The sequence below is a fragment of the Alosa alosa genome, chromosome 21 (genome assembly GCF_017589495.1).
Source record: "Alosa alosa isolate M-15738 ecotype Scorff River chromosome 21, AALO_Geno_1.1, whole genome shotgun sequence".
NCBI lineage: Eukaryota > Metazoa > Chordata > Actinopteri > Clupeiformes > Clupeidae > Alosa > Alosa alosa.
The window spans coordinates 24594897-24615243 of NC_063209.1; the positions used below are offsets into that span (position 1 = coordinate 24594897).

The 20347-nt window shown below is 44.0% G+C and overlaps 2 protein-coding genes across 8 annotated transcripts in view; both read left to right on the plus strand.

Annotated features, from left to right (window-relative positions):
• The window catches only part of wu:fb13g09 (ATP-binding cassette sub-family C member 5), a 28339-nt gene extending 12567 nt beyond the window's left edge, over positions 1-15772 (plus strand). The window contains 19 exon segments of the mRNA XM_048230936.1: positions 382-453; positions 647-771; positions 960-1032; positions 3868-4071; positions 4392-4517; positions 5497-5608; positions 5868-6052; positions 6430-6576; positions 7968-8097; positions 8384-8537; positions 9727-9855; positions 10319-10505; positions 10794-10883; positions 12260-12452; positions 12638-12797; positions 12892-12970; positions 13150-13263; positions 13820-13984; positions 14107-15772. Coding sequence (XP_048086893.1) covers positions 382-453; positions 647-771; positions 960-1032; positions 3868-4071; positions 4392-4517; positions 5497-5608; positions 5868-6052; positions 6430-6576; positions 7968-8097; positions 8384-8537; positions 9727-9855; positions 10319-10505; positions 10794-10883; positions 12260-12452; positions 12638-12797; positions 12892-12970; positions 13150-13263; positions 13820-13984; positions 14107-14214 — 2553 coding nt within the window. The 3' untranslated portion in view covers positions 14215-15772.
• A 420-nt stretch (positions 15773-16192) lies between these two features.
• med12 (mediator complex subunit 12) overlaps positions 16193-20347 on the plus strand; it is a 28523-nt gene continuing 24368 nt past the window's right edge. For all 7 annotated transcript variants that reach the window (XM_048230976.1, XM_048230979.1, XM_048230978.1 and 4 more), the window contains exons 1-7: positions 16193-16330; positions 17433-17537; positions 17698-17889; positions 18387-18546; positions 18946-19121; positions 19480-19590; positions 19706-19978. In XM_048230976.1, the coding sequence (XP_048086933.1) occupies positions 16229-16330; positions 17433-17537; positions 17698-17889; positions 18387-18546; positions 18946-19121; positions 19480-19590; positions 19706-19978 (1119 nt within the window). In that variant the 5' untranslated portion in view covers positions 16193-16228. The remainder of the gene's footprint in view (positions 16331-17432; positions 17538-17697; positions 17890-18386; positions 18547-18945; positions 19122-19479; positions 19591-19705; positions 19979-20347) is intronic.

Genomic DNA, 20347 nt, shown 5'->3' on the forward strand with positions numbered 1-20347 from the left:
AATGTGGGCGGGGGAAGTGGTTGAGCACTGCTCTCCCATGCCAACATCCACGGCTGAAGTGCCCTTGAGCAAGGCACCTAACCCCTCACTGCTCCCTGAGCGCCGCTGTAGCAGGCAGCTCACTGCGTCGGGATTAGTGTGTGCTTCACCTCACTGTGTGTTCACTGTTTGCTGAGTTCACTGAATTCACGGATTGGGATAAATGCGGAGACCAAATTTCCCTCACAGGATCAAAAGAGTGTATATATACTTATACTTATACTTATACTTATAACATTGATTGTTGGATAACCATTCAATATACTATATGCATGAATTCAAAATTGACCGTTTGTTTGTTTGTTTGTTTGTTTGTTTGTTTGTTTTGTTTGTAATCAACAGGGCTCACTGGTGGGCATCTGTGGAGGTGTGGGGAGTGGGAAAAGCTCACTTCTGTCTGCTCTCCTGGGTCAGGTGAGGAACCTGTGCCAGCCCGAGATCACCTGGCCATAAGAAAGTATTCCTTAAAGTTCAGATCACTCTGGCCATTCTGAAATTTACCCCCCCTCTCTCTCTCTCTCTCTCTTTCTCTCTCTCTCTCTTCCTCCCTCTGTCTCTCTCTCTCTCTCTCTTTCTCTCTCTCTTTCTTTCTCTCTCTCCCTGTTAGATGACCTTGCTGGAAGGCTCTGTGGCTGTCAACGGGGGCTTTGCCTATGTGGCTCAGCAAGCTTGGATCCTGAATAATTCCCTGAGGGAGAACATCTTATTTGGGAATGAGTACAGTGAGGACAAGTGAGTAGAAACACGAATGGGCCACTAAGGTCATTGTATGTATTGGCCGTGTTAAGTCTTTGATATGAAACTAATAATAGTGTCAAAAGAGGACAATGTGATTGTTTGGGTTTGTAATTTGTATGATTCAAAATAAATGACATTGTAATGAAAGAGGACATTGTGTTGTGGCTGTTCCTTCTTATCAGATACCAAGCTGTTCTTGAGTCTTGCTGCCTACTCCCAGATCTGGCTGAGCTTCCCTATGGGGACATGACTGAGGTAAGTAAGGAATAGCCTGTCACAAAAACCATTATCATTGCCTTGCTCCAAAATGTGTTGGATTGTAAACAACCTTGCAGTATGCGTGGTTAAAATTACCTAGACTCACTACCTTGCTTGTGAGGACATTGCTGTGCCCCCAACTGTAATTTCATGGTTAATTTACATTGTAGCTCAGCTCAAGTTAAAGCTCAGTATTAACTCAATATTGTCCCTCACATTAATTCAGCTGAGTCACCAAGTGAGCCAAACAACAAGGCACACACAAAACTAATGTTCCAGCTCCCTCTGAGACTATTTTCTCTGTGGCTTAATAAGAAACTCGGCACAAGCTTAAACACAAAAATGCAATGGAGTAGTGCTATATACTTTGATATAGATAGATAGATAGATAGATAGATAGATAGATAGATAGACACTTTATTCATGCTGAGGGAAATTTTAAGCATCCAGTAGCTTATACAACCATAACACAACATACACATATCTCACATACATCAAAATCATCACAGAAATGTTTAACATTTAAAGAGCATGTGGAGTGATTACAAAGGTCTGGTATGGACTGACCATGTGATGCATTGACCATACTAAGGTGCTATGGTAGAGAGCAGGGTAGGAATTTCACGACGGCCATGGCCGTCGTAGCCCCTTGCGTTGGCCGTGATGCCCCTTTGAAAATCAGAGGTTTACAGGCCACGGTGGCCTTGGTGCCCCCTTCTTTCAATATTCTGCTTTGCGTCCTACTAATAGCGATTTTTATTTAGCCTGTGGCCTGTCAAAATAATCTTAGCATTCACAGCGCAAATGAATTTAGTCTTTTACGCAGTGGAGAAAGTGACAGCACAAGAAAGAAAGTGCGTCCAAATTCACCCATTCTTCTCAGTTGAACTACTTGCGAAGTAGCCTACAGTTCGCGAGAAAAGTAAATAATATAATTCAATTTAATCATACATTCTACTGAAGGTTTTGCATCCATGATCTCCCTACCCATTCATCTCTTATACTTCACGAACCCTTCTTTTAACACATGACAAACTATATATCAGAATAAACAGCAGACCTTACCGAACACAAAGGTGTAAAGCAGTCCCCTGTACAGTTAGCTGTTCCAGAGTAATCCAGTTTTGAATTTGCAGTAAATTTCGACATGCATGGATGTCTCCAAATTTGGGCTTTAAGTTTTACAATGTGGTTAAATTGTTCCACATGATTTCATAACGTGCCAAATACAAAATAAATGTTACAAATATCGCCTAGATATTGGTAAATCAGAGGACAGCTGACTAAGAGTTTGTGAAAGTAGCCGTAATGATCACAAAATGCTAAGCATGCATCTAGGCTATTTGAGTTTCTTAAAGCTGAGCTGTGCTTAAATTGTTCAATACATGATTTCATAGCAGGCAAAATATAAAATAAATGTTATATATATATATAGCCTAGATATCTGTAATTATTAGATGATCAGATGATTTACAGTTCTATGTAATATGTCATGTTTCATGTTTTTGTAATGTTTCATACAGTGATGCAGGTCTACTGCAGTGAATAGGCTAAATACAACTTTGATCATTTTTATATGCTACTACTGTATAGTTAACTTTGGCCTTGGTGCCCTGACATGTGGCATTTGTGCCCCCCACCAAATACGCCCAACTGAAGGCCAAATGGCCTTGCCCCCAGAATGGTGAAATTCCTGGTAGAGAGTGTGCAATGGTGTTAGTGCACAAGTGAATAGTGCAGGGATTGAACAGTGCAATAACTTTGCTTATTATTAAAGGAACCGTATGTAAGAAATTTTCAATTAATCATAAACACACACACACACACACACACACACACACACACACACACACACACACACACACACACACACACACACACACACACACACACACACACACACACACACACACACACACACACACACACACACACACACACACACACACACACACACACACACACACACACACACACACACACACACACACACACACACACACACACACACACACACACACACACACACACACACACACACACACACACACACACACACACACACACACACACACACACACACACACACACACACACACACACACACACACACACACACACACACACACACACACACACACACACACACACACACACACACACACACACACACACACACACACACACACACACACACACACACACACACACACACACACACACACACACACACACACACACACACACACACACACACACACACACACACACACACACACACACACACACACACACACACACACACACACACAATGGCCCTGATATGTCACTAGACATTAAGGATTCATGTTCATTTCAAATACTTATATCACTGACAAGAGTAGTCCGGCCAGGATATTGTCATTTAAAAAGTGAAGTTGCAGCCCTCAACTGATGTTGTTGATGTCATGTTGTGTTTTGGCCTGATGCGCCACCCTCCACCTATCTACTAATCACAAAGTCAGTAGTGTTTCGACATCCAGGTTGCCAGCTCTGCCAGTCAGGGGGGAGGGGGAGGGGATACACCGAATTCATTTGAAAGTGATTGCAGTACCAGTTTTGGCCACAATCTTACATACGGTTCCTTTAAATATAAACTATGACTGATTTATATGATTTACATACACTACCAGTCAAAGTCAAAAGTTTGGAGACATTTCCATCTGATATCATGTGACTGTCTTTACTGGGAGGCATTTAAGGCACATGTCTGCGAAATTGAGAAAACGTGAGAAATTGCGAAAAAGAGCGATGATAAGATCCTTACTTTGTACTGGCTTTTCGCCACTGCAGATTGGCGAACGTGGTGCCAACCTGAGTGGTGGGCAGCGCCAGAGGGTGAGCTTGGCGCGCGCGCTCTACAGCGAGCGGCCCGTCCTCCTCCTTGACGACCCACTGAGCGCTCTGGACGCCCGTGTGGGCTCCTGCCTCTTCCATAACGCCATCCGTGGGGCCGCCAGCAACAAGACCATCCTCTTCATCACTCACCAGCTGCAGGTGAGCGCGCGCAAACACACACGCGCGCGCAGACACGCACACACGCGCACACGCACACACACACACACACACACACACACACACACAGCAGTAATCCTGATGATGAACGGGGTAACGTTTTTTCTTTTTGTTTTTATCATTTGAAAGTCTGCATTGCAGTCATTAGATGAATTGGAGCTTGAGATGGAGGAGTGCATCCATAGCGGGTTTTGGTACCAATGGCCAATGTTAAGACATTGCTGAGAGAGTAATGTTATCTACGCAGGCCTAATTAGTAAAAAATGTTGACTGACTGGTGCGCGATGTTGTTGTTTTGGCAGTACCTGGCTGAGTGCGATGATGTGATCCTCATGAAGGACGGGCAGATCGCGGAGCATGGCACCCATGCCCAGCTGATGGCCAGGGAGCGAGATTACGCCAGCCTCTTCAACAGCGTCCAGCAGGAGGTGAGGGCGGTTGGGTTTCTATCAAGAAAACACATTCGTTCTCACTTTATCTCTCTATTGGGTCATTCCACGTCAGTTCAACCAGGGCCCACACACTTAGGTCTGAAAAAATTACCAGGTGTACCTATGTTACCCAGGAGACACACTGTAAAATTACTCTTATGTAAGATCAATACTTTCCAAGATACAGCCAGTTTTACAGGGGAGGGGGTGTCGATTTTGTTCGGCCTCTTTTTTGTCAAAGTTCACAAGCCCACAGCGCCAAGAACTAAACCATGTAGGAGGCTCAAATTTTGCATGCTGGTACATAAATAGGAATAGTATGTAGCAAAATCGTCACGTTTGGTCTGGATAATCCTGCATGGTCATAGCTGTCCCTCAAAGTTGATACAAATTTTATTGGAGTTTTTGGCTGGGCTCTGTTTAAGCCTTCAGAAGACATATTTGTACTCAACATAGGCTCTTGATTTATTTTCCTTACTGAGATAAGTAGAAACACTCTCACAAAAAGCAATGAACAGAAAACCAATCCCTTCAGGGTCTGAACAGCAGACCTCACAAGTCTGAAAAATCATTTTGGTTATCATTTTCAGAGCACCCAAACACCTTGTGGGAATATACAAAGATTGTTTAAATATGTTTTTCTTTATTCTCCATGATCCCTTCTTTTTGAAAACACCAATTTCACTTGTCTTATGCAAATCTTTCTTTTTTTATTTTCCACCCTGAACATGGGCAAAATGCCCCATTGACATCAATATGTTTTATATAGAGTCACCACACTGCCACCTGTGGTTGTATAGAGTAACCTGTGGTAGCTCTATACATGTGAAATGTTCATTTGTACAGTTGTATTAGTTATTAATGTAGCCACTGATGTACTGTCTCTGCTCTCTCAAAGACCTGCGTCAGTGCACGTTGTAATGACTTGATGGTTATTGTCCCTGCTTTTATATACTCTTTGGTTTCTCTCTGGCAGAACTTGGTACGCCAGAACCTGAAAAACAAGCAGAACAGCAAATGTGAGGAGGTGAAAGTATCACTAAAAGTCCCAAAGGCAGTACAAGCTCCAGGCAAGCCAAAAACTGGAGGTAAGAGGTCAAGGTCACACGTGCCATGTTTGTTTGTGCGTTTGGACATGCGTCAGGTCAATGTTAGTCAATACCTCATGAAGCCCTGTCTATTCTCTTTGTCATTCTCACTATGTCATTTGACTTCTCGTCTCTCTCTCTCTGCCCTGTCACCTACCCCCCCATCTTCATCATCTTGCTGTGTATCACCCTCACCCACCCTCTTCCTCCCCACGCCATCTCCTCTGCCGCTGGCTCCTCATTGGCTGAATGGGCGCAGACCGACTCATGCAAGCGGAGGAGAAAGGCTCTGGCGCCGTGTCCGGGGCCGTCTATGCCGCCTACATCAAAGCCGCCGGCGGACCGCTGGCCTTCATCCTCAACCTCCTCCTCTTCGTCGGCACCACCGGCAGCATCGCGTTCAGCAACTGGTGGCTGAGCTACTGGATCAGGCAGGGCAGCGGGGTAAGCTGTCCCGTCAGGGTCTCCACTGCTCACTAACGCTGGACGTTACTTGCACAACCAGCCAGCAAAGCAAGCGCTCATCTTGACACACTTACTGCTCGAGTGTCAGTCTGAGTGAATGTAATTTGAAAAAACAAGACGGGTGATTCTGCCATGATGCAAAGCTGAGATTTCTTAAGCGTGGCACTGCACAGCGAGGGAGGAGAGAAACAAATGTGCTGCAGAGCAGTTAGCCGCGCGCGCGCTAAACCATCATTCTTCAACACAAACAGTAATGACTCCATAGTCGCTCACGGTTGTAATCTGTCCTCCTCATTGGAGAGGAGCTCGTAAGTCCCTCACTCGATTCAAGTGTCTTTCATTGTCTGTGCCCACAGGATGCAATCTTATTAGAGGGAAATGAGACCATTGCCAGTGACAGCATGAGGCTCAACCCTCACATTCATTACTACTCCAGAATCTATGTGCTGTCCATGGGAGTGGCTGTCCTTTTGAAGACCCTGAGAGGCTTTGCGTTTGTCAAGGTAATCTCCTGCACTGGTCCTAATTGTGTTACATTATAGTTTTAGTTGTATAGCTTGGTGTGTCTGTCTGTCTGTGTGTGTGTGTGTGTGTGTGTGTGTGTGTGTGTCTGACAGCTAATCACAGAGGATGGAGGAGAGCCTGTACACACTGATAAGTTATACTGCAGGTGCAGCTTTTTCAAAAAGTACAACTTAAAAGAAAAGTGCAACACTGCAAACTTAACGGATCAACCAATTTATTGATGAGCTAACATTTCGGTTAGTCAGACCTTCATCATTGAAAACTAACGACATTCAGCTCAGAATGGGGTTGAGACAGTTCGCAGTCTAAGATCATTTTTAACCATCGTGAAGCTGTAGCATTTCTGCCCTCCATATCTGCATGCACAGGGTTGAGTTTGCTCCACCCTCCTTCCTCTACGGCACAGCAAACGGCACCCTCACAGGAAGGGCCGGCCTCGACAGGCAAACGGACATAATCTCCTCCGCAGCCTCTCGTCTCAGTGTTATCGCCATTGTTCTGCCTCCACGGCTCCCGTTAATAGGCTATCCTTTCAGCGAGGCCTCCCTCTTTGGTTCCGCGGGCCCGTAATTGAAAGTGCCTGTGGGCTAAATCCATTTATCTGTCCGTTGCTGAGACACATGGCTTAGGGCTCCTCTATGCGTGTCCCTCTGGGTGGCTGACTGTCCTCTCCTCTTCATTAAGTAGGCCTGACTGAGTCCTAAAGGGGCTAAGGTCCCTGCGTAATTGTGTGCCACTTGTGTTCGCTAATTTTTCAGTGATGGCTAATCTTTTTCTTTTCTTCTTTTTTTTCTCTCTCTCCTTTCTTTTTACCCGGAGGTGAGATTAGAAAGTTTAGGGAGGGTAGGCGTTCAATATTCATTAGCGAAATTAATTTGTCCTTGTGCCATAAGCCTTTTTGTCCAAGAGTGATGTGACTTTTCGTTGTGGGGCCTGTGCGCTCAGGGGCTGTTGCCGCGGGCTGTTTTGTGGGCCCCGTGCGAGATTGTCGACCATGCGTGAGAATTTTAGGACATGGCTGTCAATCACTAAACAAATGTGCTCCCATTTCATAACAGATTGAGATAGTCATGGACAACCGGCTCGCCTTCAAGTGCTGACAATGTGGCACATGTGTTATAGAGTGTGTGCATAGCTGCGCGGTCCAATCGCCATGAATGCCTGTGTTTGCATTGCATGGACATTTGTGTTTGCTTTATGGGTTTTGCTGGGAAGCAGGGCAGCATGTTCCCACAATAGGTTAACCAGCCTTCCTCCAGCCCAGACCTAACCCAATGTCCCATGCTATTTGTCCATCTCGTGTTCATTACCGCTAATCTGTTTACATGTGTCGTTTCCCCAATGCATCTTGTTTGTTTTCATCTGGCAGTGCACCGTTAAAGCTGCCTCAACTCTCCACGACAAGCTGTTCCAGAAGCTGCTTCTCAGCCCCATGCGGTTCTTCGACACAACGCCACTGGGACGGATCCTCAACCGGTTCTCAAAGGACATGGATGAAGGTGAGGCCTTGGGGCTAAAGGTCACTCTATTTTTCCATTAACGCCTAGAACAACAAAGCACTTGTGCCAGTCTGAGATGGAAAATCTCATCTCTCAGTCCATTCCCCAGGACCTCTAGATACAAGGGGCTGAGCTCCACACTTGGGAGTTGTTTGACTTTATTTGGGTCCCTGGCCTCAGGGGAAATGTAACACATCACATGTAATCACATCTAGGCTCAAGGCAAATTTGATTTAGGTGGCCTCATCTGACCGTGCGTGTGCGCCTCTGTCTTGTCTCCTTGAAGTGGATGTCCGGCTGACCATGCAAGCAGAGATGGTGCTCCAGAACCTGTCCATGGTGCTATTCTGCATGGGCATGGTGAGCGTGGTGTTCCCCTGGTTCCTGGTCTCCATCCTGCCTCTCGGCACCTTCCTCTTCCTCATCAACCGCATGTCAAGGTGAGAATCGGGCCTCTGAAAAAAAGTCATTTTCTAGTATGGGTTGTCTTGTTAAGATGTGCTGTCATTTGACTTGACTGTGCCATTATGAAAGCAGCTAAAGGGATGAATTTCTTAGTGACGTTGAACATGAATGGAACCGAATTTGTGAACGTCTCTTTTAATCTTGACAGACTCTCGAGAAAGACTCACTTTGTTGTTTTGTTTCTTAGGAAATTCAGAGGCTTGTATGGTGTCTAATCAGTAGAACTAAATTAATTCTGTATCTCTCCTTTTTTGATGTGACTGACATAATCTCTACCTTGAGCTCATTCTAAGGAAGCCAGACTGGGTGACAAAGATGTCTGTAATTTATACAGTGGAGTCTGTCTTTTTAAACTTTTCAGTAATGGTGTGTGTTTTCATTGAATTCTACCTCAATGCACATACATTTTCAAACAGATCTCCGTTTCTCGAGTTCACCGAGTACTGTTGGTATTAAAAAAAAAAACGAAAACAATCAGTTTTACCTAGCTCGAGTTGCTACAGCCAGCAGCTAACGGAGCCAGGCAGCTACAGCGCTTTAATCTGGGGGCATGTACACGTTTCTGTTGTTTTGTTTCCTCTTCCTGAGGACTGAGCGTGGTGTCCTACTCTCTGCCCCCACCGCCCTCCCCCGCCCCCGCCCCCATAACTGTCTTTTTTTATGAGAGGGCGGATGATTCATAGTGGACTTGGTGTTCTCGTGGCCCCCGTCCATTTGATATCCTGCATCTAAAAGTAGAAATCAGACCACCTTTTGTCGATAGACGGCTGTGTGTACCTCTCACAATCGCTGCAGCTCTCGAGTCTGGTGCCCCTGGCCAGCTTACCACCGACGTGTGACAGGGGGGGGCTCATAAAGGCGCTCGTAAATCAGCTGCGGACACGGTTATGGCTCCAGGAATGGCTCTGCCTGGATGTGTGCGTCCATGTCGCACTGTCGCACGATCCCCTTTTGTGGGCTCCCCGCCAGTGAGCCAAGAAACTGTCAGTCTTGACAGCCACTAGGTCTGCACAGGCGTAATCTGCTTAAAAGCGGATAATGTGTTTTACACTGCAGCACTGAAGATTTTTTGTCTTTTTTTTTTTTTTTCCTTCGCATTGGTTTGATGAGTGTGAGTGTATATATTGTGCCATATTACTATTAAACCAAATGATCTTGTCTCAGGGTGCTGATTCGTGAACTGAAGCGACTAGAGAACATCACACTGTCTCCGTTCACGTCCCATCTGACGAGCAGCGTACAGGGTCTGTCTACCATCCACGCCTTTGGCAGAAGTGGTGACTTCCTGCAGAGGTGAGAACACACACGGATTTAGAGAATAGTTGTTATCACTCCCAATACCACCACCTCAGGTGCTGATTCTAGAAGCAACATCACAGGTCCAACACTTATATAATCCATCCACTAATAATATCCACCAGCACCTTTTCAAAAACTCCATTAATACCATAAAGGTAGATCTTCCTGGATGACAAAAATATATTGAATACTCGCCAACAATACACATGACCTATGTAATGATGTCTACAAACTTAGATAATATACTTGTCAACCTGATCACCTTCAGCTGTGAACTAACTATAATCACTCTAATAAACTTTACCCTAGTCACTACCTCAAACAAATCTCAACCCATTCTTCAATCATTACTAGCACCGCAAAACAAGATGGTGTGTTGACAGAAAAGAGTAGGACAGTAGGACCTTATTATATGTAATTTCCTTGACCTTGACTGACTCACCTCTGACCCCTGCAGGTATCAGGAGTTACTGGACGCCAACCAGGCACCCCACTTCCTGTTCAGCTGTGCTATGCGCTGGCTGGCCGTGCGTCTGGACCTCATCAGCATCGCGCTCATCACCCTCACGGCACTCCTCATCGTCTTCATGCAACACCAGATCCCCCCGGCCTACGCTGGCCTCGCCATCTCCTACGCCGTGCAGGTAGACACGGACACGGGCAGACACAGCAGAGCTCCTCTGACTATTGTTGTGTGACCTACATAATCCTTCTGATGATCTAATAGTCTTATAATGGCCTTATCTGTAAGTTAAGTGCTGCAGGTGCAACCTGTACCTGTTCCTAGGAAAATCTCTCGCTTAGCAGATAGATTTAGGGGGACATGTACCTGGCACGTGCACTATAAGGAATGCAGCAAATAGTGAAACTGTCTTTCATCAGTGTGAAGATATTTACCATCCCAACTGGCTTTCCCACTCTCGTTCATGCAGCTCACTGGCCTGTTTCAATTCACCGTCAGACTCCTGGCCGAGACGGAAGCCAGATTTACGTCAGTGGAACGAATCAATCATTACATAAAGGTAAGGCAGCCAGGTACCAGGGGTGACGGACCCTCTCGTGTGTCAGCAGGAATGAATACGGAGGGAGGGGTGGGGGTGTGGGGCCGTCGGGGACAGAGCTCACGCTATTCAATTGACACGGCGCATGCCGGGTATCAAAACATGGCGCGGCATGGCCCGAAGGGCACAGCAGTGCGCTGGCAGGGAGGAGACGTCAGGCGTGGCGAGCCCTCCGACAGGGAGCGGTGGGAAACATATGGAACGCAGCGGGCAGCCGCAACACGCCGTGCAACGCCATCCATAAAAAAGCAGCATCACAGCATATGCGGAGAGGGGGAAAAAATTACTAGTCTGTCTTCGAAACTGCATCACTGATTATTATTCTAGTAAAACTTTTACAGGTTTTTTTTATAGCAATAAAAACATTGAACATGAAAAGGATGCTGAATAGTTTAGTGTAAATCAAAATAGTGTGTGAATCAAAGTTTATATGGAACATATCATAGCATAGTTAATCCCATCATGATATTACATGATTATGATATGATGACGATGATTATGATTGTGATAATCCGCTCTGAAAGGCTAATTGCAGAGAACACAATTACACTATTCAGTGCTGTACACCTAATCAAGCCTACCTTGTAACTAACTTGTCGGAACAGGAAATCAATCACAGGACATAATTGAAGAATAAATTGATGCGCTGGTGACTCATAGTCGCCTGTTTACCATTTTATCACAAGTTGTCCTGAACACGTTCTCAAGTGTCCGATCCCTATTCCATGCCATTCCATCTTCTCTCTATTGCGGCCTAAAAGAAAAGTGGCAAGTTTATAATAACTAAAATAAGGAACAAGATGAGATCATACTGAATGAGTTTCTTATGTACCGCATTGAAGACCAACAACTGCAGTATGGAATTACTGTTAAGTTAACCACTTTGACTTTAATTAAAATAATACTGAGCAGACTATTAGAAATGAATTGTACAGCACATTCTAACACAACAAACTTGTTCATCTAACTAAAAGTCAACATAAATTATGAAACACTTATAATGATTTATTTACTTACAACAACCAAAAAATAATTTCAGAATAGTTTGTCAGCTGCGTTTGTATATGACTCCATATTTAGAATGGCATTATTGCAGTAGGGAACGCCAAATTGGTAGGCCTATTTATTTTTAATTCAAGTCATTAGAATTGCTAATTGTAATAACGTTGTCTTAGGGATTAATGTCCGACTGTCATAATTGTTCAGCCAGCCATAATGTCTGCAGTGATTTAAGCACTTCCATTCACTCTGACCTGATATTCTGTTTATGTCATTCTCTCTCTCTTTCTTTCTCTCTCTCTCTCTCTCTCTCTCCCCCCTCACCCCCTCACCCTCAGAACCTGGAGTCAGAAGGCCCCCGTCAGATTGCTGACAAATCCCCTCCCAACTCCAGCTGGCCAGAACAGGGAGGCGTCCATTTCCAGGACGTGGAGATGCGTTACCGTGATGACCTTCCCCTGGTCCTAAAGAAACTCTCGTTCCGAATCCTGCCGGAGGAAACCGTTGGAATAGTCGGTCGCACTGGCTCAGGCATGATGACTTCTCCATTTAATTTGTTTGTTTATATTTATTGTACTTTCTATCTGATTGTTATGTGCTCTCCTGTGGCCAAATAAAGTGCCTGAGGTGTGGAAAGTGGAAATAAAAAATAAATAAATAAAAAAACAGCTCAGTGGTAAACGACTTACACGGCCCATCTGTTTGGCTCTCCACAGGGAAGTCCTCCCTGGGTGTCGCCCTGTTTAGGCTGACGGAGCTGAGTGGCGGCTCCATCTTCATCGACGGCGTCAACATCGCTCACATCGGCCTGGAGGACCTGAGAAGCAAGCTGTCAGTTATCCCCCAAGAGCCCATGCTCTTCATCGGCACTGTCAGGTACACTCTACGTCACTTGGTACGCTTGGCCCCACGCTTCGTAATGAAGGGCTGTCCAATAATCAACGGACTGTTGATCTCTCTCTGCCGACAGGTCCAACTTGGACCCGTGGGGTCAGTACACGGACGAGCAGGTCTGGGACGCACTGGAGAAGACGCACGTCAAGGACATGGTAAACAAGGACATTAGTGTCAAACCAACAGGCGTTTTACTCAAATCACTTTGCTAATAAAGGACCGTGAATAAACAACAGCCTCAAGGGCTGCTGTGCAATACATAAACCTTGCGTTTGGCCCGATATTTTCACAATGTCTGATTGCTGTGCTCTCCTCTTGTGCCCTCTGAGCGTAGGTGAGCCTGCTGCCTCTCTCGCTGTACTCGGAGGTGACGGAGAACGGGGAGAACTTCTCCGTGGGGGAGAGACAGTTGCTGTGTGTGGCCAGAGCACTTCTCAGACACAGCAAGGTACAGCTCCATTTGAGTTTCCTCTTGTTCACCATCTGCCTTTTACGACGCTGTTACAATGTGCATTCATGTATTTAGTAATAGCTAATGTAGACGGTGTTGCTGTTGTAAAGAGATTACAGATTTATCTGTTTGAAAGCTTTCCATCTTTCCGCTGCTAGTTGTGATGAATTAGAGTCCATGTCCATTGTCCATGCTTAAAAATGGCAAAATCTTTAAATAGTAATTGTTCTTTGTGTCGTTCAAGTAGTCTTATTTGGGTATGACATGCATATCTGTTCTCTGCCCATGACTGTTTAGAAAAGTGGATGTTGCATTGCAACATATACAAAATGGCTAAACATTGCCACCACATGGCTGCAAATAAAGACTCTTTATCATATCATAGTTGTGTAACACGACTGGAAGATAGGGTCTATGTTCAGAGATGGCCAAAATATCATCTTATCGTTTAGAAATCCTGTTTATATTTTCTCACCTCAATCGATTTGTTGCAGTTCTCACTCTCAGTGATGCCGTATGTGTTGGTGACTTTTAAAACTGGACATTCTTTCAGATCTTGCTGCTGGACGAGGCAACAGCAGCCATTGACTCAGAGACAGACCGTTTGCTTCAAGAGACCATCCGTCACTCTTTCAAGGGTTGCACCACCTTAGTCATAGCCCATCGACTCAACACTGTACTGGGGTGCAATAGAATTATGGTGCTGGATCAGGGGCAGGTATGTCATTTCATGCACAATTATAAAGGAAGTATTTGTCTCTCTGCATTGGCTCTGAATTTAGCTCTAACTTCTCTTGATCTGTGTCATCTTATGTTTTGTTCTCCTTTTCCCTGTGGCAGATTCTGGAGTTCGATACCCCCTCTAACTTACTTGCAAATGAGAACTCTCGCCTGCGTGCTATGATTGAGGCAGAGGATGGGAAGCTGAGTCACTCTGAAGATAACTGAACAAGCCAGAGAGGATCTCTTCTTCAACACCACCGTCCTCCCTTTCTATACACATACACACACACACACACACACACACACACACACACACATATACACACGCACACACATCCACACACAGAAAGCGAGATGGCTCCCTCGACCCCATCTTTGAGTTTTAGTTGTAATCCTCTTACAAAGTAAGAGTGTTATATACATACTATATCTGTTTCACTAGGCTGCTTGCAGTGAAGACACTGCAGCAATGTGGGCTCGTTCTTCTGCGTTCCACACGATAACTAAAAACTCTGCATTGTGTTCATTGTTCCGTTTTCCTGTTCAAAATGTTCAGGAGTTGTTGAGAGCTTGGGCATGTTTTGAGGCGTAGTTTTAAAAAGGCACCTTAATTATTCTGTTGTGGAAATGAAGTGGAAAAAGTGCCTTGTGGTGTGTACCTTCCTCTAAAGACAGTGATCGTTAAAGCCCAGTATGTGCAATCAATGATCAAGTTAATAATTCACTGACCATTTATTTTAACTGGTTGAAATGTCACTTTTTTTTGGTTTTGTTATCCTTTACTGAGAGGTTGAACAGTGAGCGTTACGTTGCACAAATGTCCACTGAACCAGCCAAAGGCTGAAAAGTTCTATGTAAACATCCACAAAATAATCATTCCACTTTCTTTCATCAAGCACCACCATTATAATGAGCGGTGCATACAAATGGCCAGATATAATCGTGTCTGAAAGTGTTTTCATGGCAAGGTGCATAGCATTTTTAGCTGTGTGCTACAACTGTTTTAAAATTAAGTTAAAGTAATATATCATTTGAAATACTTTCTGTGGGAAGGGTTATTTTTATTGTAGAAGCTTTTATATGAGAATGACCAGTACTTTTGTATCTGCTTACAAATGTTTGACATTTCTCTCTCTATTTTTTGTTATTATTATTATTACAGAGATTTTATGGTGTTGGTACACTGAACGGTTATATCCATACTCTTGGATCTTTTAAATGTAAAAGATTAGCCAGGTCAGGGCCTTAAGCAGGTCTGATGTCTTTTGCTGTGTCCTGTTTCAGGTCTGGAAGTGTATCTTGTTTCAGAGGAATTTTATGAAAATACTTGCTTTTACATTTGCTTCAATCAAGTGTATGTGTGATATAGCCATTATTCTTAAATACCTCCTGGGAGGGTTGCAGAATCCAACAATACTCAACCCCTCTAGTATCATCAGTACACGTTAAGTCAGTCTTGGTTTGGTACAGATTTTAATTTAATTAAATGTTTTAATTGCAGCAATATCCTTCTGTTTAACTTGTACCCTTTTCTATAAGTTCCAGCATTTTTGATGTAATGTTGTTAACTGTGCTGCTGAATTTGCAGTTGCAATTGGGCACCTGCACGGGCCATATGTCTGCTTAAATGCAAGTGATTACACTGAGAAAGTTGTTCAGCAATATTGTTGTTGCTTGAGATATGATGCCTTGTTTATGACCTGAGATTGTGATGTTACAATTGTCTACGATTTTGTATGTTCTAGCAGATGGATGCTTCCTCAATAAAATATTTTATATTAAATTAAACTTTATGGCATACTTTTTCCAACACTGAAATACATTTTCACCTCCTGACTTCCAGTTTATTACAAAGTGTTTTATAATCTTGACAAAATTCATTTATAAATGTAGCCTATCTGAAATGGCAAGCATTCCATGACCATAAGTATTGTCTTGTTTTCTAGCCTATTATTGTATGCCTTAACTTCATGTAGGGCTAAGCTAATTAAAATGCTTCAACACCCTTTGTTCGCTCTCACACAGCTAATAATTTTACCATGGAATCGCAATGCTAGACATTATGGACTTAGATTGTATTACTAACTTCATAGGCACAGAAAATAAAAATGTTTAGTGTGTGAGTCAAAGCCCCTAGAAATAACGACGAAGGGTATGATGGGAAGCTTTAACGCCTGCCTGTTTCCGGCTTGCGAATCTCAAGCGGAAAGGAGAGAGGCTTGGTTGTGATGCCGCTGGGATGATGGCTGCGTTTGGGATCCTTAGTTACGAACAACGACCCTTGAAGCGGCCAAGGCTCGGGCCTCCGGACGTCTATCCTCAAGACCCAAAGCAAAAAGAGGTTCGGGATTGGCATATGTTTCGGGGAGTTGAGATTTTCTTTGTAACGCAATGCATTTGCAAGCGATTTGATCCTTTGAAAGCTAGTCGGAGAAAGCGTCCAGGCCTTGTCAGACTCGCTAGCCAGCAAAAACAATGAACTCACAGTTCAGCTAGCCCCCGTCACGAAGAGCAAAGCATCCAGCTAGTTAGCTTGTTAGCCTCCTCCGGGATGCATCACATTGATTTTCAAACCATAGCTTTTCAAGTTAACAAGTTTTTGTCGTTTATAATATAAACACCCAGACGTCTGGTTGAAACTCTCACACCCAAACTACAAAAACAAAGTGTTTTACGTCTTCGATCGATCTCTCGATAGCCCAGACGCTAAAACAGTTATATATTATTGCATTTTGGGGGTAGCCGGTTAGCTAGCCGACTTCACCAGATTTTGCGAGGTGGCATAAATAAAGTGCGTTTGTTGACAAGTAGTTTGACCATTAGCTTGCTAGCAAGTAGGCTAATATTAACGACCTGTGATACGACATATTTAGCCAAATGAATGACGTTATTGACAGCTGAACTTGAGTGGTAGTGCACTAACGTCACAAGATTTATAGCTATTTGCTACCGAATCTGTTTAGCTATAACCAAGTTACCAACTGTGCTTGTTTTCCTCTATGCGAGTTAACGTTAGCACAACAATTCGTAGACAAGCTAACCTAACCCATGGAGTTATTACTTTCGAATATCTTTAGAGAGAAAATCCATGACTATGGTAGCATTCTAGCCTGTAAAGGTAGCTTTTCAGTGAGTCAACACAAATGATCTACTACACAAATATGATACAATTGTACTTACTTTCTACGTAAGTAACTAGGTGATTTAAACGTTACAGTCGGCCTTTGAGGGAATAGAATGTAATTCTTAGGCTGTAGTTCAATGCTGTGCTTTAATATTGTACATACATGTATATTACGTATAACACAGACCACTGACCAGGCAGTGTCCAGCTTACAATTAAGTATCCGGTGCTATTCTATCTGGTCTAACGCCAAACTAAATATATAGTCACTTGTCATCAACACAACCCAGTTGTGACCTATGCTTTGTTTATACTCCAGGATGAATTGACTGCATTGAATGTGAAGCAGGGATTCAATAATCAACCAGCGGTATCAGGAGATGAACATGGCAGTGCAAAGAATGTCAATTTCAACCCCTCTAAGGTATGTTAGGTATCAAAAGGCATATACATTTTTTTACGTTTTACGTCTTGTTTCCTTTGTTATACTTTGCCTTGTATAGCCTCTCACACAGTTTTGTTAAATGACACTTGCACTTTGGACTTCATACCCAATTACACAAATGCCTATGTTTTCATTACAGATCAGTTCAAATTTCAGCAGCATCATTGCAGAGAAGCTGCGATGCAACACATTCCCAGACACAGGCAAACGGAAGCCACAGGTCAATCAGAAGGATAACTTCTGGCTTGTCACAGCTAGGTCTCAGAGCTCAATCAACAATTGGTTCACAGACCTGGCAGGAACCAAACCACTCACTCAGCTGGCGAAGAAGGTTGGATATTGTCCTTACATATTCCTATGTTCTAGGGTTGCAACGGATATATTATGATCATTGGCGATTATTATTGTTTTAGTAACTCCCTTAATCTTTTAAGGGGTAAAATGTAATACAATCATGAAAAATGATGATCAGTGTTTCCCAATGCCCAAGGTGATGCTCTAAAATGTCTTGTCATAGAGGAGTAATGAAGCCAGAAGAAATTACTCACCAAAATAATGAAATAGCCTAGTCGATGATTAATAGTTGACAACTATAGTAATTGATTAATTGTTGTAGCTTTACTAGATTGATAATATTGTGATTCATGTGTAATGAATATTTTCTATAATACCGGTAGTCTCACTTGCACAGTAGAACTGTTATTTGTTCAATTTAATGTACGTGTGAATCAAACAGCCTAATGTTGTGAACAGATGCTATATTGTAAATTATTTCATTTTCTTTAGCTGCAGCTCATCCCAGTCAAACTGTTCATTATCTTTACCTAGGTTCCCATCTTCAGTAAAAAAGAGGAAGTTTTTGGCTATTTAGCCAAGTACACAGTGCCAGTGATGCGAGCCGCATGGATGATTAAAATGACGTGTGCGTATCACGCGGCCATCACAGAGACGAAAGTGAAGAAACGCCATGTGATTGACCCTTGCATCGGTACAAACTCCTCTCATTACTCATTAGTAAACTTAATCACAGTCCTGTTTCTCATGTGCACAATATTATTGAATTGGTACAAACTCCTCTCATTAGTAAACTTAATCACAGTCCTGTTTCTCATGTTCAGAATATTGCATCGGTACAAACTCCTATGAGCATACGCTCACTCATCTAGCTATCTATCTATCTATCTATCTATCTATCATTAGTAAACTTAATCACAGTCCTGTTTCTCATGTTCAGAATATTTTGACACAGTATTTACATAGTCCCTTGAGATGTATTAGGGAATAGGTTGTGCTTTCTGAAATGGTGCAGTAATGTAGCCCGTGTCATTAAGGCGTTTCAGTTCTCAGTCTCTTTCTCTGTCCTCCCACCTCCACCCATCGTCTGCAGAGTGGACTCAGATAATTACTAAATACCTGTGGGAGCAGCTGCAGAAGGTTGCTGAGTTTTACCGGCAGTCTCCCAACCAGCCGTGCGGCTCCCCTCCCCCGGCCCCTCCTGCTGAGGTGGAGATGGCCATGAAGCAGTGGGAGTACAACGAGAAGCTGGCCATGTTCATGTTCCAGGTCAGCCCGCTCTGAGATGCTGCTGTGGTCTTTTACACAATATGGAATACGTTGATGGTTGTATCAAAATGATTTTATTGAAGTTCCTGTTATGGTCGCAATGTTAAATTTGGTGTCTGGAGTGGAAATTAAATTTTGGCAGCCACTGGCAGGATTTTAGTCAAATTCATCAGCCTCTCAATATTAAATTATTGCTTTGTGTCTGAAATCTACCAGCCACTCTCATATTTTAGCAGTATTTATTACCAGGTGGCTGGTGCTAATATCCATCCCTGTTTGGGGTGAAAGGAGGGCTTTTGCTATCAGCTCAATGGAATTGCAGTAGAAGATTGGAAGGCTGATTTTGGTGTGTGTGTAGGATGGCATGCTAGACAGACACGAGTTTCTGACGTGGGTCCTGGAGTGTTTTGAGAAGATCCGACCTGGTGAAGACGAGCTCCTGAAACTCCTGCTGCCTCTCCTGCTCCAGGTCAGTCAGCTTATCACCGTGCAGCTCACTCTCAATGAAGGATCAGCTCCCAGTCAGGGCTCTAATTAGTCCTGTATTTAGCCAAACCAAATCCTCCTCTGTTTACCCCCGACAGTACTCGGGAGAGTTTGTGCAGTCGGCCTACTTGTCTAGGCGGCTGGCGTACTTCTGCACGCGCCGGCTCAACCTGCTGCTAAGTGACGGCAGCATGGGGCCCAGCTCTGGAGGGCATCCCACCCACGGGATCTCTGCCCAGCCGGGGAACGCTCTGCCCCCGACCCCAACGTCCCAGCCCGCCGGGGGCACCCAGCCCCAGACGCCCTTCACAGACTTCTACATCTGCCCCCAGCACAGGCCCGTGGTGTTTGGCCTGAGCTGCATGCTACAGGTGGGGCTTCTCCTGTTGTGCACAGGGCTGTACAGTGCTACATATACATGTATGTATGTATGTATGTGTGTGTGTGTGTGTGTGTGTGTGTGTGTGTGTGTGTGTGTGTGTGTGTGTGTGTGTGTGTGCTACAAAAAAAGCAACCTGTGCAGTGGATGATTTACCTGCTTAGCACCGGTGACACCTTATTTAAAATGTTTTCTAGAGGGTAGCCAGCAGGTGAGGTGTTTGTAACTACATACCGATGCTACAGATTTTGTGGATTGTGCTACAAAACTATCAACCTCTGTTGCACCAGTGGTATGAGCAAAAAAAAAAGGTCAACATACAGCCCTGAGTGCAAAGCAGTTATCATTCAGGAGCTTGCAA